Genomic DNA, 19,667 nt, shown 5'->3' with positions numbered 1-19,667 from the left:
TAACTTTAAAAAATCCTATTCAAACTTTAAAAGGACCCTTCAATAATATTAGGTTTTAGAGGCTATAGTTATTGATTATATTCATTACAATTTACCTATTACCTATTTCCCAAACGCTGCAAGTAAAAAAAAACAACAATACAAGCCCTTACGTACACGATGGACTAATATACTTTTTGAAATCACATTTCTAAAGCAATACAATTATCGTCACGCACATTTGTGTATGTGGTATTTTTAAGTTGGTTCAACTATTATTGTGTACGTTTTCAAACACTTCAGATCATCATAACTTCATGAATACATTTTAGATTCAATTCACTGCAAGTAGGTCGATGACTGTTCTATTATTGAATGGTAATTGTTATCATCGTGATGGAATAGACAATACCTGGATTTGCGTCAGGAGAATCAATTAGGGGCCTATACTGTATGTATTTTGCCCAAACTGTCTTGAAAATGTATTGAATACTCAGTGCGTGATTCACTAATACACTTTTTGAAATCACATTTCTAAAGCAATAAAATCGTCACGCACATTTGTATTTGTGGTATTTTAAAGTTGGTTCAACTAGAATTGTGTACGTTTTTAAACACTTCAGATCATCATAACTTCATGAATACATTTTAGGTTCACTTTACTGCAAGTAGGTTGATGACTGTTCTATTATTGAATGGTAATTGTTATTATCGTGATGGAATAAACAATACTGGTACCTGGATTTGCGTTAGGAGAATCAATTAGGGGGGCCTATATGTGTAATTTTGCCAACCTGTCGTGAAAATGTACTGAATACTCAGTGCGTGTGAAAACACTTGCAAAAAATATTTGCAAGTTCTCCAGTGGGTCTCGAACCCACGTTCTCCAGATCACTAGCCTGGCATCATGCCTTTAGACCACCGAGCTTGCACCTGGTAGTCAGGATTGAATTCGAGCCAAAGTTATAAGTAGCGAGTACTATTTTTGCAAGTGTTTTCACATGTACTGAGTATTCAGTACGTTTTCATGCCTGGTTGGACACAATTCCACCTATGTGTTCTATTGATGTTGTCAATATTATAATATATCATAGATTCATGAATAGTTTGTTCTCAATATTCTTCAATTTTTTTAAACAAAATATTGTTTAGATATTTCTGAGCGTTAATGCTGTCCCGTATCTGTTTTAAAAAACCTCTGAATGTATAAGCATTCAGAGTTTCGCCTGAGTAGACCGCACTAGAGGCTCTGTCTCTATGTCCGATCAGGGGCATTTTTACCTTAACTAGGGCCCGGCAGTTATCTATGCCATAGTTACCAACCGTCACGCATCACTTCAAAGTGATATTGGATGAAACGCATTTTGCAGAAACACATGCGAGATCATAAATGTGTCATTTTTTATCACTTGCGTGATAACGAATTATCACAAAATCAGGGGAAAACGTATTTAAAATTAGAAGAAATTGGTTTTATTAAAAATATTAAAATGGTATACAGTAGCTTGAGTCATTAGAGAGCTTTCTTTATCTCGTTCGAGAATCAATTCACAGAGAAAATTACTCTTTTCCGGCCAAAACAACCCAGCCAACCACGCACTTGTAGAATCTAGTAGTCGCAAGCAGTCTTGCGAGTTTATTGTTATAACACAACCGTTTAAAATGTGACGGGAACCCAAACTTCTGCAGGGGTTCCGTAATAATACCGCGTAGGTCCTATAAGGTGACCCGTGTATAAGACGACCCCCAAGTTTTAGAAGATTTTTGGTTGATTTTTTTATGTCTGGCGTATAAGACGACTCCCTGTTTCATGGTCGGAATTCCTAATTTTTTGTGGTCCTGTATACTGTGTCTAGCTGGATAAATGGAGCCAAATGCAAGGGTAATCTTCCAAATAATACCATTTTATGAGTTTTTAAATCTTCCCATATTTAAAATTGCTTTCATTGATACAACATTTAGTTGCTTCATTGCAGTAGTAAGTTCGCGTGTTCAGGTCCTCTTCAGTATATATATATATATATATATATATATATATGTGTGTATGTATATATATAGGGCCTATATACTTTTTAAGTCCTGTATCATGCATAGGAACGTTGACGCCTGCAAGGCTCTGGTTATTTGATGCTGTAGCTATAGTTTTACAGTACAACTGTGTGATAATATTTATTATAAGTCAATCGTGACGTCATCACTGTAACTCCCAATGTTATTTGCCTATTCCCCAGCGTCCAATAATTTTTTATTATTGGACACTCGGCTTAATTTTTTTAAGGTTCGTGTGCAAAAAAAAATTCCTCATTTTTTCGTCACCACCTCGAATACATCGCGCACCGTGATAAAAATTGAATTGTAATTGAAAATTGCTTTCGTAAAACAAGCTTAATTAGAACCCGAAGAAAATTGCTTCAAATTCAATATTAAGTATCAACAATTAAGGAATTCATTGAATCAATGGACCCTCATAAACACAACAAACTGAACATTTAATAGAAATATTCTAGACTTATTTTAAAGACTCAAGGAACACATTTAGATGTAGGCCTACGGCCAGGCAGGCCGCCGGGGCCTCCTCCTACTATTACTAGGCTTAGGCCGTAGCCTGGCCTAGTTATGAAATCATCGCACGATTTTACCTGTCTGCATGCACCGACCAAAAAGGACGTCAGTCACTGTCCCTCTCGAATGCTGAAATGTTTATTTCTTTGACGAAAGTCTATCAATATAGCATTACAAACAAGTTCTTTCTAACACAATAGTTAGGCCTATTCATCGTATCTGTACTGTACTGCTGATGTTAGATGAGTTAAACGCGTACTGCATGCAGGAGCAAAAATCAGCATACGCACAGCTAAATGTAAATACGCACACGTATACTGATCATATCACTATAGCAACCAATAGCTGCTACAACAGTTGGTTATAAAAAACTAAAATTAAAAGACGGCGATTGACTTATAAAGCAATTAGTAGAGCATGCATCGTACACTAAACGGAAAATTATTATACTTAATAATTCAAAAATTTCCTTCGGGCCTTTCCTATAGTGTACTATGCGGAGCTCTACTAATTGCTTATTACCTGTATTCATGAAATTCTTCTGACATGCTGTAGTGTATTAAGATAGCAAGACTGAAGTTTAAGGTTAAGGGTCAAGCCAGCTACACCAATTAATACTTCATATTTACATAAGGTTGTTGGAATAATATCCATGGCCTTATTATTATTTTCATCATCATTATTAAAATAATAATTTTTTTCCCCATTTTAGCACATTAATGGACTCTCATTAAAGATTGACATGGAGGACACGCTCAAGAAAGCTGAGGGCATTTACCTGCAGCTGCGTGAGTGTGAGAATCTTCCTCTTGCCATCAAAGAGATCATTGAGGTTATTCCTGATACCAGCCTACGAGATTCTGACAGCAGTAGCATTGAGATCCTCGATGATGTGGTGTCAGATGATGTCAATGGTAAAACAGGACCTCAATCAACGACGACGACAACAGAATCACCAAATCCTTAAGTCTAAACTTCTTTTAGGGTAAGTCTAACCTCTACTAACGGTAGAATAGAATTGCAGCAATGTCTAAGTTTTTTATCTTTTTTCTTTACAAAAATAGATCTAATGTTTTTTTATAAGGTTTAAGATTAATATTAAACATTTTGGTTGATATTAATGTTTAAATTTTTCCTGTTTGGTATTGTTTTTAATGAATAATTTTTTTTTTTTTTCAGGATACTGCACTTTGAAGGTATTAATTAAACTGTTCCATTATCCCTCATAGGGGTGTTATGTTAATCCAGTAACAATATTAATAAATTATTATGGTCGTGATGGAAACATTAATGTTATCATCTGATTAAGTTGGTAATTCCCAGCTATAGGTTTTTAAGCCAATGAGCATCACTTGAAATTAGCATACAATAAAGAACTGTTGATAGCATGTGACATGAAATATGATGACCAAAAGGAAGAGAAATTTAGCCTCCTAATATAACATAATTAATGAATAAACTCTTGACTCTCAGCCATCTTGTAAATATGTTGAAACCTATGCTATTTTGCCTAATGCACTATAATCTAGTAAAATAAAGATTGCTATTAGAATTTTAAAATTTATATTGTTAACATTGCACCTTTGAACAGTAGGCTAAAAGAAAATGTGCTATGTTTCCTAAGCTAAGTGACATTTCAAAAGATATATTTTTGCCAAAAAAAAAAAAAAATGCCAAACCCTACATTTTCAAGATTTTGGGTTTAGTTGGTCCGACTTGGACAACACATAGGAGGTTTTTTTCTGCCTTGTTATATTGCCCCTAGAATTGTATTATCACATGGTGAGTTAGTATTGTTGATTGTAAATTATAGATATTATTAGACCCTACCCACCTTTAAACTTCATATATATATATATATATATATATATATATATATATATATATATATATATAATGTAATCTATGTATAATGTAAAAGCAATGAAAAAATGATGTACAATCATTGAAGGTTAAATTGCAGAACACTAATATAGCAAAATCAAATGGATATTTCAATAGCTCCTGCTATCTTTATCAATGTTAAAGTCACTTTAGCATTGATAAAGATAGCAGGAGCTATCAAAATATTCGTTTGATTTTGATATATTTTAATAAATCTGTGTTTTGACTTTTTATTGTTTCAATTCAAACAAATTTATATAGCAATTGTGTATTGTATACACTATGCAAACCTAGCAACATCACTAGACAAAGCTTAAGTAAAGTAAGCAAGTAATTGTGTATTGTGAGAGCTGACAAATTTCAGCTTTTTGTTCCTAAATTATGTTATTGACTTCCATAATTTAATTTAATTTCAATATTATGTAAATACTTTTTAATGATATATAATATGCAATAAACAGTAATGTATTTTCTATTTAGCTTTAAAATCAAGTTATTTTTATTATATATCATATATTGTGCTCTAGGTTTATACTGTAAAACCCCTATTACTGTTGGTTAAGCTTAGCGCACACTGTATTGTCCAGCCGATGGCCGACCATGCTATATGTGAGCGTTTTCCCAATGTAGTGCCCATTCACTTTTATGAGTGGGTTGTGACTGTAAATGAATCATTGTGCTTTGCATCATTGTTCCGTGACATACTGCGCTGATCGCCTCAGTCTGCCATCAAGAATCAGCATATGGTATCGTGTTACGACCATTGTACAATGCAGGGTGTGTGCCTGGCCTCTGGTAATCGTGTTGGCTGCCGATGCCGTGCAGTGTGCATTTAGCTTAAAGACAATGTGCTTCGGGTTTAAAAGCATTTTAATTTCAATATCTGAATCATGAGTCATCTTTGGCATTAATTCACAAGAAATAATATTACGTTAATATGATATTTGTACATATGCATGATGACACATACATACACACCTATTCAATTTGTTTATTTTAATTAGAGCCCACACACATGCACCAAGGATTGCTAAATAGCGAATATATCACTGTCCTACAATCCCTTTCACAAGACAAATGCCCACACATTATGCTTCACACAAACTAAATCTCAATGTGAGGCTTAGGGAGTCGAGTTATTTTTATTTGTGAGAAAAATCCTGCAACAGGATTGGAAGACAAGCACCAAGTTATTTAACTACATTCAAATAATACACTATTCTAGGAACAGGGAAATATAAGGTACAGTAGTTGCCATTGTTTTATATTTAATTTTATGTAGTAAAGCATCAGTATCTTTAGCCTCCTTTTGGTTCTATTAATTCCACTTTCTTACTCTTTAAATCTGTATTAGTGTTTATGGTTATTTGATATCACAATCATTGTCTTTTATTGATTGCGACAAAGTTGTTATTCTGTAAAACCTACTCAAGGTACGAGGAAAGAGAAGCTAAATGTAGGTTGTTACCATTGTGTTATATTGATCAAATGTTATGCATTCTGGATTTTATCTGTAACGTAAATCTTCAAGTCAGTTCAGTCTTAAGATGCAATTATTTTAATTTTTCTCCCTTTTTAAATTTGTATTAATGTTTATGGCAACCATTGTCTCTTTTTCGTGGTAACAACCTAAACGCTACTCTAGGTTTCTAAATATAGGTGGATACCATTGTGTTACAGTGATCTGATTTTACAAAGTGTATATTTTACTGTCTATAATTCAAATATACCTTTTCTTGACTTCAGTGTGCTCTCACTAATAATCACAAAATTGCTTTGTAAATTTGTAGGTAAACATATATTGCTGTTATTCTGGCTAGATATTCACTACTTTAATTTTATGAACACTATAGCCTGTCAAGATGGTAAAGGTTAGATTTCAGATTTACTACTCTTTAAGTATATATTAATATTTATGAAAGTTCGATATATTAATTATCATCCTTTTTGGTCGCAGTCGAGTTATCTTCAAACCAGGATTTATAGTACATTAAGATGTTATTTTAATCATGGAGGTATACCTCCATGTTTTTTAACCAAGGAGGTAATTTTGCTGTTGTAAAAAAAATGTAATTACGTAGATCCATACATTACTGTCATTGGCATATCTTGGTCACAGTCAGTTTATATTCCACGCATATTAATGACGTCATTTGATAACTTCTCTTAGGTCTTAAAATGATTTATACCACATTAAGATGTTACTCTCATCATATGGAAAGCTAATGAATTCTTTGGTGAAAAAAAAGCATACATTTAAGTACGCCCATGCATAGATGCTTTGGAAGTGAGTTAACAAAATGCATTGTTATTTTCAATAGCATTTATCATCACAGTTATTTATCCGACTTTATTTTGGTAATAGATAATAAGTCACTCTGTTATATTAGTCTGTAGAATAATCAATCAGAGAAAACAGTCAGCACTTAAGTGATTAATACTAATTTATTGAACACTTTATCTAAAAAACTCTGCATTTCATTTATAAAGCAGTAATTTACAACTGAATTTATAAAAAAATACCTTTACACGTAGGCTGTACTGTACTATCATGTCTTGCATGAAAGTCGCGTGGTTAAACAATTACGAAAACGTTTAATATAATTGAACAAATAAATAACATAACATACTATACAAAAATCAACTACTATGTGGTGTGGCTATAGACATTGTTATTTTTCTTTTCTGTTTGGTGTTTGTGGCTGCCAACATTTGTACAGGAACCTGGTTCCTCATTGATTTCAACCTCCTCTTGTATTTAAGAAAACAAACATGGACATTTATGAATTATATTTATGTTGACATGCGTTTAACCATAATCTTACATTCTCTAGTCTAACCTTTGTACAATTTCATTTAAAAATTTAATACAGTATATACCAATAAAAAAAATAATTTATTTGCTTTTGCTTATTTTATTTGTCATTTTGTTTGTCACTTGTTTTATGGCAAATGTGTCGATTCATTTCATATTTACATATTTCAAATGTGTGTGTTACAAAGACATACCATTATTGTAACACATGGGTATGTTTGCACCATACATATTCGTTAAGTACTGTACCTGTGAAATCAGTGTTAGGGCCTACACACTTAACATTCCAAATGTTTTTGTTATCACAGATTGACCCTAACAGATACAGGTATATTCTACAGGTTTAAAATTCAACACTACCTTATCCATGATATACAATACAATAAATACTCTATGCATTACAGTGCAGTAGTACTAGAAATACTCTGGACTAGCATTGTTTTAGTTACCATATGAGAGTTTCCTGTGTTAAAAACATGATTTACTGTATTAAAAACATGATTTACTGTACTATACTTCTTTATAAAACATAAATTGTACTTCATAATAAGAGAAATATGTATATTATCGGTACCTGAAACAGTGAAAACACGAAAGTAGTACTATGCTACTGCACTGTAATGCATAGGCCTATTTTAATACACTACTTAGATAGGCTTTTCTTCTTCCATCTTGATTTCAGAGGTCATATTGTGGTGTAGACTAGTCTTTTAAGAACATTTTGCTGGATTTTTTTTTTTTTTTTATACGACGCCCTGTTATGGAGTTATGATTTTTTAAATAACATGATGTCAGAAAATCAGCCCAAGAGCTTATCTTATTTCTGTTGGTTACGCACCGCTGATTCGCAATGTTTGTCATCACTTCAAGATGTCTACCGATTCGTGGAAAATACCTAACACGTCCTACCCTCACCCCGCGGGCGAAAATATCTTTTATCCACCACCAGAAAAGGATAATGCGCCAGACAGCCAAGTCACGCAATGAATCATGAAGCAATCAAAAAAATCAAACTTGTAGAAAGATTGGTAGGAGAATGCCGGGATACAAGCGTTGGGCCTTGTAATGAAATCATGTAAAATAATTTTCAGTGTCTGGCATTCTCAATGACATTATTACTAGTAGGCATAAAATCTAAATTAAATGTAAACAACCTATCTTCACTCGTGTCTTACGGCGCCATCGTAAACTTAACCTCTGGTCTTTCAGGCTTCATCTAGTTAAACTTTCGTTGGATCAGCATTGAAGCCTTTCAGCGTCAAAAAAGGAAACGACTTAAGAAGAAAAAAATTAAATAAATCCTTCTTTTTCATCTAGTTACAAATATTTAATTGAAGATGTTGCCTATGCTCTTGGGGACCTCTGGCAGTGCAGCGCCAATACCGACAACATGATCGCTTGCATATTTCGTTGCTATAAGCAATAACGGGTGTAAAATATGTGATATCCCTACAGCTAATTTTGTTTCTTGTTTTACTGATGCAGAATTATATATCCCATCAAGAAACCGGATGAGCCCAGTTCTATAGCCAATAATCACTGTTTTGTAGCAGACAACCTGACTGACACAACAAATAAATAATACACAATTATATCTTGATATGCCTTGGGTGCCTGGCTTGGGTGCAATCATGAGATGGTTACAACTTACAAGTGCCTATTCGCCTCAATAATGAACTAAGTTTGTTACACAGACAAATAATAATTGTTGCATTGTATACAAAAGGACAAACCCAGGCTGACACATGTCAGTAAATAATATTTTCTCTTACTGTTCATAAACAAACATCCGGTGTGTTGACAATTCTCGATCAATACCGTATGATTTACGAGTAATAAAAAAGAACATTAATTTGCCGTTTATTACAACTCGTGTTACATTCTTGGATCGGCGTAGTGAAAATCGCAAATGTATGTACATGAAGCGATAATGTGATCCATAATAATCGATTGTGTAGCAATGTGACAGGAAAATAACAGGTTAAATAGGCTAAATATTATGATGATTTACATTTTTAACCACGTTTGTATTGCGTGACCGAAAAAATGTTAGACATGCATGTGTTTGAGCGAGAATCCATGGTTATAATGTGTTCCTGCACTTACGTCAAAGGAATTATTAGTATTTACATGAATCTATATTTATACAATTGCAATGCAATATATACAATACAATACACTTTATTATCCCCTGGCAGGAAAACTCATTGGCCTTGACAGTATAGTACTTAGTACAAACAAAAAAGGGGAAAGATTTCCGATCATCAAACTTTTGATGGCAACTATCTACGAAAATATAATTAGGACTCAGCTCAGCAATAATAGGGAGACCTGTGATGAAATTAACTGTATCAATGATCCAGATATTAAGGAAAAAGCATTATGCAGCAGTGCTGTGCCGTTAAATTCATTATTACTTACAAGTTACGACTGTTGTACAATCTTGTAAATATGATGTTATGATGCCATGAAACAAGTGTTATTAAAATTTTATGAAAAAAGAGCGTGAGGAATACGTTGGAGATTCATTTAGACTAATGGCGATATGATGATGAATTTTACTATAAGAGTGTCCTCTCGATGATCATGAGAGGTACCATTTCCTAAAAAAACACCTCAGCCCCAACCATGTTGGGACTAAGGTGGGTGTGGGCTCAGGACTGTTCAAAACAAGATCAGCGCAGTTCATAGGACTGCTTGCATACCGTGAGGGTGACTTAAAAACTGAATGCCGTGCCGGGTGGTTTAAGTCTGTAGGCCTACTAGTACCGGTACTGTTTCACCTCATAATATATGCCACGCAGAGGTAGTGTTTCCAAGAGATGCTTCGTCCGTTATTACTTCATTCCTTCTACATTTGGCCCACTACAACGAAGAGTTCATTAGCGGCCGGGTAAATTTGCCAATATATATTTCTCAAAATTAATATCGTTCGATACACTCAGTTAAACAAACGGACTATCCGTTGACATTATATTAATATTTTAAAATGCTACCCTGGATGCCAAGGGCAGCCCTATCTTGCGCTCTCTAAATTAAAATGATAAAATGCGCGGGGTTGAAAGACCATGCGACAATGGCCTTTTGTCTTGCTTTCAGATATTTTATCCCAATTTTCTCTCTCCATCCAGAGTTTAAAGTGCAAACTCGTGATTGACCTGGTTTGATCCAATGACGGTGCCACATGAAGTGAGAGGCACTGTCCTTATGCGCAAACCGAGCTGTTACTGAATTATTATTATTATTATTTATTATTATTATTATTATTAATTATTATTATTAACATTATTATTATTATTAACATTATTATTATTATTATTATTATTATTATTATTATTATCATTATTATTATCATTATTATTATTATTATTATTATTATTATTAATTCAATCATGTGTCATGCTCTCGGTTACTATATTGTAATTATTATGTACAAATATATTTATATATACTATATTAATAAAGCGGTTTGCATAATATTTTTAGATTAAATTTTGATTTATAATCTTCTAATAATATACTGCTTTAGGGCTATAATTCACGAACAATATAACACCTCGATATATTTCGTTAATTCGACTACACGTTTTCATTGTTTGGGTCTTGTGTACTGAACGGTCTACTGAACGGTTCTGGCAGCAACATCACCACCCTGTCCAAATTATGTAACACGGAATACGCCCTATACATGTGTATAAGTCATTTGTATTGATTATTGTGAAAACTTAAATTAATTACTTCCTTTCCTGTTGAGATGCTTTTTACAACCACTATCGTATATTGTTAGTCACCTGGATTCAGACTGAATTGGATACCATTACTATTTAAGACTATAGCTGTTCCTAGTAACCATTTAAATAACACGATCGAACGTTGGGTGATGAATATTGAAGAAGGGCGTTCTATCTAAAGCCATTAGAGAACTGACAAAATCAGTTAAGAAAATCTTTGAATGTGTATGGTGGTGAGACAGGTTCCAAAGGGTTGAGAATTGCAGTATTTAATAAATGAATTAATGCCTGTATTTTTTTTAAACCCCATTTGGTTTTGTTTAGCCTGTGGTGGTAGAGGGTTCCTGGAGGAAGGGAGTCAACATCTTCCCATCCATGACACTTATCTGAACAAACCCAGAACAAAACGGTAGTGCAGGAGAGTTTGGTGGGAAAAAGATCTGGGAGACAGGGATCTGCCTGACTATACTGAAGTACACGGAAATTTATGATTTTTGTACATGTTCGTTAGCTTTTGAGTGTTTTTGACATAATATTAGACATGTTGTTTATCGTGTTGATGATAATTAAGCCAGCTCAGATTACCCCAAAATGAGTGTATGATCGTCGATAAATATCGGACAGTCTATATCACGCTTTCGTCTACTCAGGCAAAATCTTCACATGATAATAGGCCTACAAAATGTCAACACTCTTTTATTAGACGATGATACTGTAGTAAGTGTAGGTCTATAGAGTATTAGGCGTGGTAATATTTTCATATATCCCTTATCATTGACAAGTTCCGCCTGTATCCCCTTATTTTTGCTTCATTTTCTCGGATTTGTATTTGTCTTATAATTGTCGCAAGAAGGTGTTCAATTATGTCGTAGAAGGAGCGCATCGCAGATCCTGTAATATACAAACAATACAATTTGTATAGGCATAGGCCTATGCTACGTGATTAAATTATCGACACCATTAAAATATTAACAGGCTATATAGGCCTAATCCCTAAATCTTGACTTTTTATTTAAGTTAATACAAACAAAAACAAAGTCATTTTACTTACGGCCTGTTTACAATATTTTTAATTCAGTGTAATTTCGAGTCTACTTGTTCAACATTTAATTATCCATACTCAAAATAATCTCAAAAAGATATCAATGCATGGATTAAGCCGAGCTGCCTACGGACACAATCATTGTGCATTCCATATTCATTTCTAATTACTCTTCAGATACATAAAGTCTTATTATTAATTATGATCGCATATAAGAATTGCAGATATTATGTTTCATTAAAAAAAATGATAATATGAAGCCCCAGATGTGACGGCGGTTTCGAATAATATTTTATGTAAAATTAATACTAATGATAATATAGCATGCATCGTCATAATGATAATGATAATGAATGTTTGAGTGCAATAGGCGAGAAAGATGCACTGTTCCTTTTAACAGTCTACCTTCCAACAGATGGAAATATTATTTTATTTTTCTTTCAATAAAAACGCATTCATTATTTGTTTTATAATACTGTACACCTAAAATATACCTAAATTATTGTCATTTAATATTATTAAATGAAAAATATTACATAAAAATTAGTTCTAGATTTTTCCGAATGAAACAGTCTATCTTCAATACCGTATTCGTGCAACTAATAGCCTACTAGAAAAAGAACTAAACTACAGAAAGGATGACGCAATTATAATATGAAGTTATTTGCAGTTAAATGGTGTGAATAACTAATGTCGTGTGATGTTAAATCCACCAATGAAATGACTAGGGTCAATTTATGTTTGATATAAAATTAATTCATTAATAACCAACGAATAATGATCAACGCGTAAAACACATCGTGGGAGTTCATCAATGTTATCTTATTAAATAAATATATTTAAACTATCTTATTGTTTCCATGATAGGAGCTACCTGTGCGTGGCCTCGATGACATTAAAATTTAAATGAACATTTCCGCTAAGCCCCGCCACTTGTTAAGATCCATAAAAAACCCGTACAAACACCTGAGTTTGTGGAACAACACGCTTGTTTAACGCGCGCGCGCATTCATGACACTGTGTCGATTGATCGGTCGTTAAATTTGGATGACACTCCGGAAACACACATTATGCTGAAACATTATTATCTAACTTTATTGTTCATAAAGTGTTATGTAGTATCTTAGACGTCCAACATACGAATATGCCTATAATCTCTCTGTTAATCTTTATATGAGCTACGTGCAAACAGACAGAAAACCCATGGACCTGACGGATATTGAAATCAATATGCCCACTCTCATATTGATTAAACGAGTTCTAGCGGCCTACGTCAAAAGCGATATTATTATAATCACAAACCTATATTTTTATGTCAGTCATTTCAAAATGTTACAGACATCAAGTGCCTATGGCTGTAGGCCTAAATACTATAGACAGTTTATAATAGGACTGATAAAGATGATCAATATATTTTTTGAGAAGAAAAAACCCATTGTCGGTACGGTATTAGACACAAGTTGGATACTTTTAAGGCCTATAATTACCTCCGCCAAAAAATGACTCTTCTATGTTTAATATCATTTCTGACAAAACTAAACTTAAAGAATTAGATGGTGATCCCACCATTACTCGTGAAGAAAAGCTTTAACGTTTTCTCAGGGTAAAATAAGAAAAGCAGTTCATTAGATCAAAACACATAGGCCTACAATAAATATATAGGCTATATATATATCTCTTATACACATCTAGATGTGTATAAGAGACAGGTATAGTACTTAGTACAAACAAAAAAGGGGAAAGATTTCCGATCATCAAACTTTTGATGGCAACTATCTACGAAAATATAATTAGGACTCAGCTCAGCAATAATAGGGAGACCTGTGATGAAATTAACTGTATCAATGATCCAGATATTAAGGAAAAAGCATTATGCAGCAGTGCTGTGCCGTTAAATTCATTATTACTTACAAGTTACGACTGTTGTACAATCTTGTAAATATGATGTTATGATGCCATGAAACAAGTGTTATTAAAATTTTATGAAAAAAGAGCGTGAGGAATACGTTGGAGATTCATTTAGTGTATAAGAGACAGATATATATATATATGTAATATATAACAAATGTACGGTACACCTCCATTTATACCCATCATTTCATCTAGGTAGGCCTACATAATTATGGTCTAGCCAAATTTTTGTGTGTGCAATCTTTTACAACTACAGCTTTCATTAAAATTTTGTGTTAAAGATTATTTTAGTTTTGTTAATGAAATTTAAACGGTTAAATTTATATCCACGTACAGTGTCGGTCACAATGTAAGAACAGTTCCAGCGATGCAAACGAGCAGACATTTACAGAGGAAACAAAGACACAATGTAGAATGAAAAACGTCATTTATTAATGACGAGGTATAAACTATAACAATTATCGTATAACATAATATTGAGTGTGCATTTATGTAAAATGCAATGCAGCAGTAAATTAACATCATACAAAAAATCCGGTACTGAGAATAGTATATTGCTTGATAAACCAAGACTAATTTGAATGATTTCTGAGCTGAATGAATAATTTTGAATGCAGGTTGCAATGGGTGGCTTTTACCAGGTGGCGTTGTTGGACATAAACTTTTATGTTATATTCATTTGGTGTAAATAAGTTTTCAAAATTGTATTGTAGAGCATTATACCGTGACATGAAGCCTACAATAACTGACTGTAGAAAAGGACATTGAATGAATTATAATATGAAAGTTATAGCATTTTGTTGTGGAATAAAGTAAACAAATACTCTATATTGCAGTGTAGGAGAATTGAAATTTATTCATGGTGTTGCTACGTCAAAAGGAAATATTTACTCCAACGAACGATACAGCAAAACCTGAACAATATAAAACAATTTATTATATCAAAAGCATTGTACTGTTAGTGCATTGTACTCTCAGATCATCAGCTTTAGAGTACTGACGTAATGAGTGTATAAGCCTTTGTATATATTTTTAATGATATCAAAACAATCGAGGTTATTAAAATGACTTGCTTTTGGGGAAGGTATTTCTATATTGTCCTCTACTTTCGTCCATGAATAATGGTAGCCTACCGCACCGGTATTAAAGTGGCCATGTTAGAATATAGGCCTATATTAGATGCCACGATATGCTTGCTTTTTAATATGGAGATATTTTATACTGTCGTAGTCATTCTGAATTCCAACATTAATAGATTGTACTTGCACCATATTAGTAAACATCCGACGCTGCAATCGCTTTTTATTTCTTTTATTTCTATATCTCTTATATTCACCATGGCAAACGGTGCGAAGGTTTTGAGATCCCCGTCTCATCCTTATTGGAGAAACGAAGTGTTTGTGAAGTTCATACATGTTATTTGTTTCTCGTTCTTTCGTAGTGAAACATAGACAAAGTACTATGCAAGGTCTGTTGTATGTTTAGTACACACTGAAGAAGGTTGCAGGGACGACCGAAATATTTGTACTCAAATAAAATGTATTTATGTTCCAGAAAAACGTCAACCTTTGTTTTCTGTCACTCGTGATAGTCTCACTAAATATAGACCTATATATATATATTCATGCTATAATATAATATATATATATATATATATTATATATATATTCATGATATAATATATATATATATATTTCAACGTAACGTCATTTTGAATGGCATAGGCCATATATATACACTATATAGCTAATAAGACAAGAAAAATAAAAATAACCGAGCAGGTGTGCCTAAGTTATAAAAATACATTATACATTGCAATACTAACAATGAAGCACCTTACACCATGTTAACCATATATACATATATAGGCCTTTATACAAATATTCTTTTATTAATATATATATACATATGTATATATACATATATACATATGTATATATACATATATATATATATACATACATATATATAATATATATGTATATGTATATATAATATATATATATATATATATATATATTTATATGGGTATTTATCATGTCATAATAGAGATAGAAATGTTCTTTCTTCATTTTTTTTAACTATTAAGAAAAAAACAGAAAATATATACAGGGTACCACATATGAACAGAGACGTAGCACGCCATACTATTACTTAATATCGTAGGTGTTTCAAAGATCTGGTTCTGCTTCCATATTTTGTTATTTCTCTAATAATTATCAGCTTGACGATTGACGTTCTATCTATGCTCTTTTTATGTTTAAAACTTCATGTCATGATGGTTTTGTGTGTTTGTGTGGGGTAAAATGTACTATATGCAATACATTATTCATAATATATAAATGATATATTAGTTGCCGTATGCATATGTCATTTGATAGTGTACCTGTTCTTCACGCCTACATGGCATTATTTTTAATTTATGCTATAATCAACTGAGGAGCCACATGAAGAAACATTTCCAATAATTCAAATATTATTGAATGTGTCTAAAGATTGATAAACTAGCTGTTATTAACATACATTATTTAGTGATCGTTTGCGAAGAATTACAGAAAGATTAATGCTATTATATCAAAGGTTAATCGTATCAATAGTAAATCACAAGATTAATATAATGGTAAAATACACGTCATCAATGACGTCATCGAGATGTAAAGGTTTCAATTAGAGCAGCAGCAAATTTTCATGATAGGCCTATATTATTATAATCGGTCAGTTTCACCCAGACACAACATGAAATACAGTTGTCTGCAACTTACACATGCGCATCCAAGCTTCGTTTCTATACAATCACTAAAAGCTATCGCCGACAGCTTTCGGTAATGCTAATTGGTCGGTCGAATCGAGGACAACGATTGCACTGAAAACGATACCGTATGCAGTGTAGCGATATTAAGGAAACCAGAGTTTAAGCTGGTTTTCCACTAGGCGAATTTATTCGCGCGAATTAAAGCGTCGGTTCGCTTCTGAGCTCTGATTGGTTGCACATTTTTTCGCTTCGCAAAAACTTCGATAGGAATGTGAACGCGCATGCGCATGAACCGACGCTTTCGATTCGGGCGAATAAATTCGCCTAGTGGAAAACCGGCTTTACAAAGCAGGCGGTGCCCAAACGAGACTGGCCCAAACGGCCCGCCAAACGGTAAATTGTGAATTATAAATCTTTATGGCTATTTCTTTTATTCATCTAGGCCTATTTGTGTCGTTCTATCCAATTTGTTCCACTACATTCGGCTCGCCCGCCCCTTGGATAATGTTGTTACATGTGGTTTTTTTTTCTCATTACAATCGTTACACTTTGTAGCCTAGATGCCCCCAACGCTATCGGGAAGGCTCCCCGATTCAACCAATCAGCATCACCTGGAAGCTGTCGGCGATTGCGTAGCGGTTTTATGGAATCTAGACTCAAAATCAACGAAATTTGTTATTATTAGGACTGCTATTGTTGCTTCTTTGTTGATCCGAAGTATTTTTAAATTGTTACTGGCACATCCATCATTTAAAGGGTTTGCGAGTCGTGGCAATGGGTCATCTCACTTACAGGTCACTATTTCAGATTCAGATTCAATAAGTTCATAATTTACTGTACTAAATACATTCATGATGTTACAGTCGGAGTAGTATAAAGTGGTGTCATCAGCGAAGGATATAAAGTTAAGTTTGTTGCAAGCAATGTGTAAATCATTAACAAAGATGAGAAATAATAATGGTCCAAGTACTGACCCTTGAGGAACCCCATTTTGAATAAATTCACAATCTGACTTAAAATCTTTAATATTTGTGTATTGTTTTCTGTTATGCATATATGACTTGAACCAATCAAGGACAACGCCCCTGATTCCATATGCAGATAATAAACATAAACATCGCAAGTGAAATATTTAAACAGAAACAACTCCAAACAGACAATAGCAAAATACAATGGCATTACCATAATACATCAAGATAGCAATTTATAATATATAAATGTTGAATAAAGATTCCAGCTAAAATTTTAAAATTACTAAAAGAGTAAAATATTACAGTTAAAAATTAAAATAATAAATTCAGATTTTGAATCAGTTAGGCCAATTAAATTGCTGAACACATAACAGCATCAAACAGGTCCATTATACAATCTGATCGAATGTGGTACAAATGAGTTCTTGTATTATTTTATTTCTCTCAGAGCTCATCGTCCGATAGCAACAATTTAACGATAATTTATATCTTTTTGAATATTTTTGGTCTTAGTTTAATACAATTTTGACATATGTCTTTAAGAGAGTAATTAATTCCTGTAATTTTACCAGATTTTTTTAGAATACGCTGGATGACCGTTTTATATTATTTATTTTATTTAGCATAATATTAAATATTGTATAAGTTCAGTTTTTAGTATTCGCTATTGAATCCAGCCTGGTTAGCATATGTTATTGATTGGTAATCAATAGCATATGTTATTGATTACCAATGGTTTTACTGTATCGGCTCCGGTCAATAACTTTCCTGGAATTTCATAAGGAAAACTCCGGTGACTGTTACGCGTTCATTTTCATTGTTTAACCAATCAAATATGTAGGCCTGCCACTATATTGCACTATTGATTGGTGTCGTTCACGCAAATTGCATCCAACGCGGAAATTTGATATCGTCAGCCCTTCCATCATTCGGTAATGAATGTCGAAAACCTAAAAACCTTAAAACAATTTGTCTGCAGGAGGAGAAACAGGTCAGTGGGCGAGTGACTATTTCTCAGTAATATTTGTCGTCACAATTTTGAAATAGTTACTTGAAATATTTAAACAGGGGCGGATCCGGAAATTTTCTGACAAAAGGGGAAATAGGTAGTCCACACACACACCTCAAATTTTAAGAACAGGCCCCTCTAGACGCTCGGGAATGGCACTCTCAGATGGTAAAAATGATTTTTCAAAGCAGTGTTCCTCCCGACAAAATGATTGACTTCCTCCCGACGGGAGCTATGCTACACTCCCTTAGACATCCCTCCCCTTATGGGAGTCGCAAAGGTCTAATCAAGGACATATAGTCTATTCTATACTGAGAGTCACAAAGCAAATTATGATTAGGCATATGGCACCTGGATGCCCGGAAATCGCACTCATTCAGACTTAAAATATAGCATTATAGCATTGTGTTCGTCGTCAATAATTGAAAATTCAAATTTAGTGAGAGGTAAAATAATCGAGCTCTCCTTTCGCCCACTGCTGGTTCCGCCACTGAACTTATGAGTACACTACCTTTTCACCCCTCTTTTCTTCCCTCTCAATTTTTTTCTCCATTTTTTGTTTTGTTTTTCGGCGGGACCGAGGGGGGTGGGGGCACGGCCTCGTGGCACCCCCTCCCGCTGGATCCACCCCAGCTGAAGAACGGTATAGACCTATTAATGAAAATTTTCGCTTCGAACCCCCGCCCATCTTTACATGAGCACGAAGATGCAAGTAACATGCAAGTAAAGCCTGGTTTCCATGAAATCCCTACATGCTAATCGCCCAAAGCATTTAGCGACGCTGATTAGCTGGTCGAATCGGGGAGCATTCACGATTGCGTTGGAGAAAACTACGCAGTGCAACGATGATTGCAGTAAAAAAAAATAATTTTCAGACAATTCGTATTAATAATAATATATTAATTTCCTCATAGACAAATACAGGAGGAGGATTTGGCAACCCCATAACATCAAACATGAAAGGGGGCGGGGGGAAGGAAAATGACGAAAGCACACAGTCACACAACAGCA

The 19,667-nt window shown here is 33.7% G+C and overlaps 1 protein-coding gene across 1 annotated transcript in view; it reads left to right on the top strand.

Moving 5' to 3' along the window:
* LOC117107265 (TBC1 domain family member 15-like) overlaps positions 1-7,338 on the top strand; it is a 25,072-nt gene extending 17,734 nt beyond the window's left edge. Inside the window, exons 15-16 of the mRNA XM_033248891.1 lie at positions 3,254-3,526; positions 3,721-7,338. Of these exons, the coding sequence (XP_033104782.1) occupies positions 3,254-3,508 (255 nt within the window). The 3' untranslated portion in view covers positions 3,509-3,526; positions 3,721-7,338. The remainder of the gene's footprint in view (positions 1-3,253; positions 3,527-3,720) is intronic.
* Positions 7,339-19,667: the final 12,329 nt, after the last annotated feature.

Source organism: Anneissia japonica, unplaced genomic scaffold (genome assembly GCF_011630105.1).
Source record: "Anneissia japonica isolate Jap-2015-1 unplaced genomic scaffold, ASM1163010v1 scaffold211_len1577895_cov191, whole genome shotgun sequence".
NCBI lineage: Eukaryota > Metazoa > Echinodermata > Crinoidea > Comatulida > Comatulidae > Anneissia > Anneissia japonica.
Note: the sequence above shows the minus strand (reverse complement) of the source record. Positions and strands in the feature narration are given on the sequence as shown.